The 9,055-nt window shown below is 40.1% G+C and overlaps 1 protein-coding gene across 3 annotated transcripts in view; it reads right to left on the bottom strand.

Moving 5' to 3' along the window:
* LOC106525721 (histone deacetylase 4) overlaps positions 1 to 9,055 on the bottom strand; it is a 122,311-nt gene that overhangs the window by 15,309 nt on the left and 97,947 nt on the right. For all 3 annotated transcript variants that reach the window (XM_014020046.1, XM_014020049.1, XM_014020047.1), the window contains 5 exons: positions 3,779 to 4,000; positions 3,354 to 3,546; positions 1,763 to 1,896; positions 1,566 to 1,668; positions 1,443 to 1,489 (listed from right to left, as the gene is read on the bottom strand). In XM_014020046.1, the coding sequence (XP_013875500.1) occupies positions 1,443 to 1,489; positions 1,566 to 1,668; positions 1,763 to 1,896; positions 3,354 to 3,546; positions 3,779 to 4,000 (699 nt within the window). The remainder of the gene's footprint in view (positions 1 to 1,442; positions 1,490 to 1,565; positions 1,669 to 1,762; positions 1,897 to 3,353; positions 3,547 to 3,778; positions 4,001 to 9,055) is intronic.

The following is a 9,055-nucleotide window of genomic DNA, read 5'->3' as shown; positions in this document are numbered from 1 at the left end:
TGACTGAAAACTGCAGAGTTCTGGACATAAGATGTAACTTGTCTGTGTTTGGACATTCCTTTGAACAATGGCTGCTTTGTTTCCCCAATGTATAACTGGTCGCAGTCCTCCTGGCACTTAACAGCATATACAACATTGCTCTGTTTGTGCCGGGGCACCGGATCTTTGGGGTGAACCAGACTTTGCCGTAATGTGTTTTGGGGTTTGAAAGCYACTGGGACATCATGTTTAGAAAATAAACGTCTCAGTAGCTAAAAGCCAAAATTAGAGGAAAACTATGGGATAAATCTTGTGCCAGCAGGAACTGAATTTGAATCGCTCAGATTGAATCTGAATGTTCATAATTTGAAATTGAATGCATTGGTTTGAAAATGAATTTCACTAAATAGAAACTGAATTTAATGATTTGAAACTGAGTTTAAAGTTTTGAATTTGAATAAATTTGCTTTGAAACTATATTTTGGTTTATTAAAAATTCAGTTTGACTACTTTCACTTTCAATTCTAGAATTCAGTTTCAGTTCTAAAATTCAGATTTTTGTGTCCCACATCCTGGTCCTTGAAAAAGCCAGCCAGAGTAATCAAACACAGATCCACAAAAACAACCTTTGGCTAAAACGAGCAAAACCCCTGCTAAAATTCTGAGAAGTTTTAGCATTGACACTGTGACGGCCCTGCTGCTTATTGCAGCCAGCTGCCGCCTATTTGTTTAATTGTGCTTCCTCACAGGTCATCCTTAGGGGGTGTGGCCTGTACGCTATTTGAAGCGTGCACCTGGAGTGCTGAGGTGGGCTGCTTCTGCTACCTGACCTGTCCTGTCKGTCTSCTGCTGTCTGCTCTCACGCCTCACACACGGCGTSGCCACCTCATACGGCGTGCCTCACACACGTCGACCTCATTCGCTGAYGTCGTGGGGGGATATTGGCACATTCACGTTGAAGTTGACGATCGCGTTCACTTCACTGGGCGCTGGTGCCCGGACCTGCTGCTTCCTCTCTGCTGCCGGGAGAGGAGAGACGTCCTGCTGGTGTGTGGATGCCGAGTCTGGTTTTACGGAGCAGCAGAAAAGACTCTGAAACGCGGACGCGGAGGTGCACGGAAGACACGACGTGGTCAAGGAAATCTGGACCGCAAACTTGATCGTAATAGGTGGAACTAAATCTGGACCACGGACTTCAGAGGGTCCAGCTGGGGTCAGAAATGTCCGTGCATTCGGGAGCTACGGAGCACCAAACCGGACAAAGGAACTCACCTAATCCTAGACAAAACTTTAATAAATACCTTTAAGGTTTTAAAACTGGTTCCTGTGTGTCGTGTCTTCACATATGTTATGGCTCTCGAGCCGGGTTGTAACAACACCAAAATCCAATCCAGTCTAAAGTAATATATACAAGACTTACAGCCTCATATGTTTGTGTGAGAATAAAATGAAGTGGCACTCACCCCCACCCCTCCACACGGCAGCCGTACAAACATTGGAGTTATTGAACCTGTGATCAGGAGGAAACATCACATTAGAGGAAATCAGCTGCAGAGGTTCAGCTGCATTCTGAGCGTTGGGCTTACAATCAAGTTTCTGTCGGAGTGGGTTGGTTCCGTACAGCAGCACGTGGGCTTCAGAGTGGACCGTCTGCAGCTCCTCCAGAGTGGCCTTCCTCCCACGGATGCACTAATCACACACAGACAGACGGAGCTCTCACATGCACTTTACTCGGTGTGTCACGTCAAGCGGTGGCGGCGGCGTTTTTGTTGGCCACGCCTACCTCACACTGCGTTTTGAGTCCGGTCTCCTGCAGACGCGACCAGATGCTCTGAATCCTCCCCGCGTGCTCCGGATGGCTGTTGGTGTTTCCACACATGCACTGGTGCTTCTGCATCAGGGAGTCGTACACCAGACCTGAGGGGGCAGAAAGAAGCTTACAAATAACTCTTACATGGGATTGTTTTCAACTAAAACATGCTTTACAATCAACTGCTATCATCTAATGTTACACAGGTTGTTTAAACAGACCTGCTGAACTGTGTGTTCTCAACTGACTGAGTCTGTAAAAATCTAAAATCTACAGCCTGAAATCCACATTCCCATCCCACGCTCCTGATTTCTCAGAGTACTTAGGAACTCAGTGGGAGTAAAGTGGGCCAAAACTAAAAATATGTTTTACTTCTGCATRGAAAAGCTAACAGCAGCCTCACAGCTGAGACAATCATTTTATGTCTAAAGGGACTTTTAGATCAAAAGTTAGGATTTATTTGTCAAACTTTTAAACATTTTATCCATTTACACATCAAACTTTAAGGTATTTTTACTATTCATATATACGTTTTTAGCTTCTTCACTGCTATGATTTTTTTGTTCTAGTAACTTATATACCTGAGACTCCAATACCTACAGTATGACTCCTTTCTCGTTGAATGAAGAACTCTTTAAATTGTTTTCGAAATTTACTTTAGAACACTTCCTTTATATTTTAGCTCCTAGCTACTGTTTTGCTAGTTTGAGCAACTTTTCTGCAAACTTTAGCTTGTTTCTGTTCTTATAATTTTAGCTTTTAATTTTGCTAGTGAGGATTCTTAGTCATTCAGGTCATGATCAATTATAAAAAAAGGTATTTCAAAAAAAGCTTTTAATTACCATTTTCTGATTTTAGTTTTTGGATACTGTTTTGCAGGTCTTAGCTTGTGTTGAGCTAATTTCAACTTTTAGCTACTATTGTGTCAATATTAGCATTTAGTGACTGTTCTGCTAATTTTAGGTTTATGCGATCATATTGTAGGTTTAGCATTTTAGTTTACTTTAGCTTTTAGCTACTTTTTGCCATTTTTTATTTACTTTTGGTTACCGTTTTGTTACCTTTGGTGTTTAACTACTCATGTGCAGCTTTTAGCTCATTTTCTGGTAAGTATAGCTATTAAATACAATTTTGCAGGCCCCATCTGTTGTTTTGCTCATTTTTGTCTTTTAGCTACTATTTAGTTAATTTTAGCTTTCAGCAATTGTTTTGGATTTTTTAGCTTTTAGCTACATTTTGCAATTTATTTCTTATCATTTGGCAACTCTTTTTCTAATTTCAGCTTTCAAGTAGGGTTTTTTTTTTTTTTTGCAAATCTGAACTTTCAGCTGTTCTGCTAAAGTTTTATTTTGATGGATTTGGTCAATGTTTGTTTCAGTTTCTTCGTTCAGCTCTCAGTATTCACACAGTCTGTTGGTAGTAGTGTCACAGTTTCCAGGTCAATTTAAGCTCTCTGTTTTTTTAAGGATTGAATGGAAGTGAAGCTAAAATCCAAACTCTGCAGTTTAAGATTTGAACAAACTTGGCACCTCAGCAGCACAGGAGGGCAGAGGGCAGCGCAGACCTGTGGTGAAGCGAGGTTTGACGGGAGGATCGGGTGCAGGAACCATCGGGAAGGAGGGAGTCGAGGCCGGAGACGACTGGGCTCTGGACAGGGGACGGTGACCCGGGAAAGAAACGGACAACCCTGCGGCCTCCATGGAGGCCTGATAGTTTCTCAGCTGGTGAATCCGCTGCTGCTCTAACAGGAGAGCCTGCTGCTCAAAAACAGGGRAAAACATCTTTTAAAATGACATTTCTGCTGTAATTACAACATGTGGCCAACAGGTGGCAGCCAAGACTAAAGATTTAACTTTCATGGCTTGTTTGAATTAATCACAAAGATTCCACACATTTTTACTCATTCTGACAGGTGGCAGGAAGTATTTCCCCAAGAAAATCACAAAACAAATCATTTTCTAAAACCTCCATTGATTCTTTCTGTTTTACCTGTCTGAAAAGCAGCTCCTGCTCCGCCTGCCTCTCCCGGTGCTGCTGCTGCTGGAGCGCCTCCTCCTGCAGCTCCTGCGGATCGGGGGGCTCCTGCTTGATGGTGACCCCAGGCGGCAGAGCTCCTCCTCCGTCCTGATGCTCCCTCAGCTCCTCCTCCGTCTCCTCTGGGTGACTCTGGTGCTGCCGCCCCACGGGTGACTCACTGGGTTTCCCCATCATCTGCAGCACACAGGATTAGTTTCATAATCAACCAGGACATCAAGAACAGCAACTGTTCATTCGTTTTCCTTTTATTTGGATTTTAACAAACCTAATTTGGACTGCTCAGTTCGTTGGATGATTTTTGTGTCTGTTTGAATGTGAGTGACCTCTGCAGACTGCATGCCAGGCACACAAAAAGAAAGAAAAATAATAATAATAGTGTCTGGTTGTTCATTCCACGCTCCCCGTTGTGCTGCTCGCCGTCGACTCATCCCGGCCCCGCTGTTAACCCACCGCCACCGAGCCATTCAGAGGCTGGAGAGTACTCGCCTCTGTGGGACGTGGGTGTTGATGATGGGAAGGTTTCGCAAGAAACAAGTGTTTGCAGGAGGGTCTCATGAGTGGGCTACAACTACAGGTGTGTGTGTGTGTGTGTGTGTGTGTGTGTGTGTGTGTGTGTGTGTGTGTGTTCCCAGAGCTACAAGCCTCTTGGGTCTCCTGGCTCTACGTCAAGGGACAGCACTGACGTCAGAGCATTCATTCACCCCCACCCCTCCTCCTCCTCCTCAGTACTTCTGTTTGGATCTTCTAAGCATTCAAACATTTCTTTGCCCCCGTTTTCCACGTCCTCCCCCCGACCCCACCGGCCCCCTTTGCTCCACTTTCCCAGACCAGAAGTCCCATTTCTGTCCCGTTCAGGCTGAGGTGGCTGGAGACCAGTTTAACCAGTCAGCTTTAGGAAGGATCAAAGTTTTCTTCACCTCTTTATTTTGTGTCTGCAAACAGTTTCAGGCTGAAATATACACGTTTACAGAAATGTTTCAATTCTTTGTTTTTGTTGACTCAGCATTCACATTCCTATTATCCTTTTATTTTTGTATTTTTCCATAAGTTATTTTCCAAACCTAACTGAATCTGCATACATTGTACATTTTTCTATCCATCCATACATCAAAACATTCAGCTCCCTCAGGAGATGGGAGTTGTAACTTTTGGTTACCTTCTTTGGTAACTACAGTATATTAATACTATATTAATCAAATATTTTCCCTGAAGAAATACATCAAGATATTTTCAGTTCATTCTGCTTCAGTACACCTGCTTTTGTCTTCTTGATGTTACTTTAGTTTTTTAGCTAGCCCTTTGCTACTTTTAGCTAGAGTTTTGCCACTATAAGATAAATATGGATTTCTTGAAAATGCTTGCCAACACTTTTTACCATTGTTTCATCATTTGCTTAATTATATTATGTATTGTGCAGTCTATTTTCCCTGATGCCTGGAAGTTTGCTCAGATTACTCCCATTTTTAAATCTGGTGATCCAACAGAAGTTTCAAACTATCGGCCAATTTCTGTTCTTCCTATTTTTTGTAAGTTACTTGAAAAAACATTATTTAACCAACTACTTCAGCATCTAGGAGCTAATAATAAGCTAAACAATAGCCAAAATGGTTTCCGCATGTCAAGGTCAACCATGTCTGCATTAATTTTATTCACTGAACAAATACGTGCTGCTTTGAACAAAGGTCAAGTAACTGGTGCTGTATGTATTGATTTTCGTAAAGCGTTTGACACAGTTGATCATTATACTCTCTTACAAAAGTTGATTTCTTTTCAACTTTCATCATCTGCAATACAAACCAAAAAGAAAAAATTTCAATTGTCCCCCTCCTACAGCACGGCCATTGCCAGTATCACTCCACCCCCTGTTAACAATAAGTGTTAATTAGTTGTCAACRATAGCCATGTGATGCGAGTATCAGTCACATGGAGGCAGGACTCAAAAGCCTGAATTTTGCCTGAAACTCAGACTGAAGAAGTCTCTTGGAAGAGAGACGAAACGTTTCATTAGAGAAGAACCCGTCCAGAGGACCTATACAATTTTTTTCTTTTTGATATTTTACCTGAATTACTGAGATGCATCAGGACTGCAATACAAATGTTTTCCTCTTATTTGACTGATAGGTGTCAGGTTGTGAAAGATGGAAGCTCTGTGTCCGGGTCTCTGCCCTGTTCCGTGGGAGTTGCGCAGGGTAGCATCCTGGGCCCACTGCTTTTCCTATTATACATAAATGACCTTCCAAAAATATTGACGTATTCAAATATTTTAATGTATGCTGATGATACTGTTCGTTTTTTGTCTGATTTCAATATTGAATCTATTAATAGTCAGTTACAAGCAGATCTTCAGACATTTCATGGTTGACTTCAAGATAATCTTTTGTCAATTAATGTTAAAAAAACTGTGTGCATGTATTTTTCCTCTCCCAGGAGACATTTCAATATAAAAAATCAACTCACTTTTTTAAACAAACCCCTTGATATTGTCACTACCTACAAATATCTTGGAATTACTTTGGATTCTCATTTGACTTATCGTGATCATGTACAAGTCTCAACCACTAAGTTGAAACAGAAATTATACGTTTATTTAAAAAATAGATCCAATCTGACATCTTCTGTTTCAAATATCCATCTTCATGCCATTATACTCTCAACTATGTTGTATTGTTTACCTGTTTGGTCTCTTACAGCAAATGAAATCTTAGAACCCATAGTTAGGCTCTACAACAGGGCCTACAAAATTCATAAAAAACTTCCTGGTTGGACTCATCACTGTACAGTTCTTTCATTGTCTGATGCCTTGACTTTTCAGAATTATGTTTTGTATAGTGGTATTAWTTTATATTTTCAGATCTTCCAARGTGCCAVTTWTGRAACTCTCTGTGCATTGHTGCYCAAATCAARTTCTGGAAGTGGTCATTCAACTAGATCTGTTACAAAAGGACAACTGACATTACCAGCTTTTAAAAACTGTTACGGCCAGAGGTCTTTCTTCTATGTTTATACTAAAGCATGGAATGACATTCCTCAAAAGATAAAGTCCATTTAAAAACTACAGCCCTTTAAGAAGAATCTTGTCTGCCATCTGCTGGACACTTTTTGTTGTGCTCATCTTTAGATGTCCTATTTTGCAAATGCTGCCTTCCTGAAATTTGGTATGCTTGTTTGTCTTTGTGTCTATGGTGTATAATGATGTGATTGTGATGCTGTATTTCTGAGTGTTTTATGTGCTGCAGAACAGGAACTTGCTGTAAAACAGCAATTATGCTGAGTCAGGCTTGATTTTTAGTAATCTTTTCCTGTTAAATCAATAAATCAAATCAATTTTAACATATTGTTGTATTATTTTTAGCTAGTCGTTTGCTACCATTAGCTTCTAGCTACCATTTTGCTCCTTTAACTTTAGTTAGCCTCTTGCTACATTAGTTTTTAGGACAGCCTCTGYTATTTTTAGCACTGTTAACCTTTTACTACATTAAGCTTTAGGATAGTGGTCTTTTTATTTTTTGATTGTTTGGAACAGTTTGATGCTATTCACTAGCATTTAGCTATTTTTAGTATCCTTTTGCTGCTGTTTGCTTTTAGATACCATTTAGCCATTATTAGCTTTTAGTTTGTTCCTTGCTACATTAGACTTTAGCTACCTGTGGGTACTTTTACCACTCTATTAACCTTTTGCTACGTGAAGCATTTGGATAATTTTCTGTTTTTATTTTAGCTACCCATTTGCTGCTTTTAGCTAATTTATGGACACTTTTAGCTAGTATTTAACAATTTGGTATTTTTTTTTAGCTTTTTAGCTTCCTTTTGCTACGATTTTCGCCTCCTGCCACATTAGGTTTTAGCAAGCATTTGCTAATGTTAATTGCTCAGTCTTTTCACCAGTCTTTCAGTAAAATCATTCAGCAGTCAGCATTTACACTGCCTTTTTTTACAGCAAATATATTACTTTAGTTTGATTTTTTGGTTCTCATTCAGTTTCTCCATTTTCTTTTCAAATTTTAAATGTTTGTTATAAGTTAATTGGTTTGGATTTACATTAAACATGTTTGAAATTGATATTTAATCATTAATACTGTATCAATTATTCTTTTTATACTGTTTAAATTGACTTTTCCCCAACCTTTTGAGCTGTACTACAAAAGTACTCTTCTTTGGCTTTTGCCAGTCGTTCCTTTAGCCCTTGGAATAAATTTAGATTTGTTTAAAACATGCAGACTCAGTAAACTTTGATTTTTGTGAATGATTTTATAATCTTGGCAGAAGAGTTTGATGAAAAACCACGGTCAGGTCTCAACAGAGATGCTTTACAGAGTTCAGCTCCTGACCAGGTCTGTATCACTGCAAGACTTTTAGTTTTACAGAAACCTCTCTGTAGGTGATGTGATGAAACATAAAACTAAACAGCAGCATTACGTTGTATTTAATGAGGAAGCAGTTGTGTCTAACTAAGGATCTCAGGTAGCAGGGTACTTGTCCAGCCAAGGCTCTAAGTAGGTCCTGATCCAACTGTAAGCAGAATGTTCTGACTGACTCATAGCTCTCCCTGAGTTAGTTATGTAYCCATAAATGTTTTTGCTATCCAATAAATGCTCTGCATTCAGACGCTCGCAGCCACGTCACACTGAGCTTTCAGAGTGAGCAACAGGCTCTGCTGATGCTTCAGTACAATTTACAGTACATTCAAGCATCTGAACTATATCAATAATCTGACATTAACACAGTTTAGAGCCATTTGAGTCACATTTATGTGAAGCTATACACAGGGCTTAATAAGTCTAATTAACAGACGTGATTTGGATGAAATGAAGGCGCATTAGTGGCTTCATGGAGCTCAGTGCCTGAGCAAAGACTGAAGATCTTCACCCATAAAGCTCTAACACAGTAAAACAATGCACTGCAGCTGTCACCTGCTCTCTATACAGCTTCACTGTGAGCGTAAAGTCAGCACTGTGTTTAATTAGGTGAATTTAATGTGACATAATGCTGCTCAGACTGCCGGGCCGTGGTTGGTGCAGTATATTTCAGTCTACAGTGACCGCAAGGTCCTTTCAGCTCTGAAAACCCTCGGAACAAACATTAAAGGAAACTCATCATGCAGTGTTCTGGTAATCCACTCTGATTAATAAAATCATGTTTTTATTGAGGATTCTGATAAACAGCTCAAAAACAAAAACAAACAAAAAAAATATACACACACACACACACACACACACACACACACACACA

This window comes from Austrofundulus limnaeus, unplaced genomic scaffold (assembly GCF_001266775.1).
Source record: "Austrofundulus limnaeus strain Quisiro unplaced genomic scaffold, Austrofundulus_limnaeus-1.0 Scaffold238, whole genome shotgun sequence".
Taxonomy (NCBI): domain Eukaryota; kingdom Metazoa; phylum Chordata; class Actinopteri; order Cyprinodontiformes; family Rivulidae; genus Austrofundulus; species Austrofundulus limnaeus.
The sequence above is the reverse complement of the archived record's forward strand: the minus strand, read 5'-3'. Positions and strand labels throughout refer to the sequence as shown.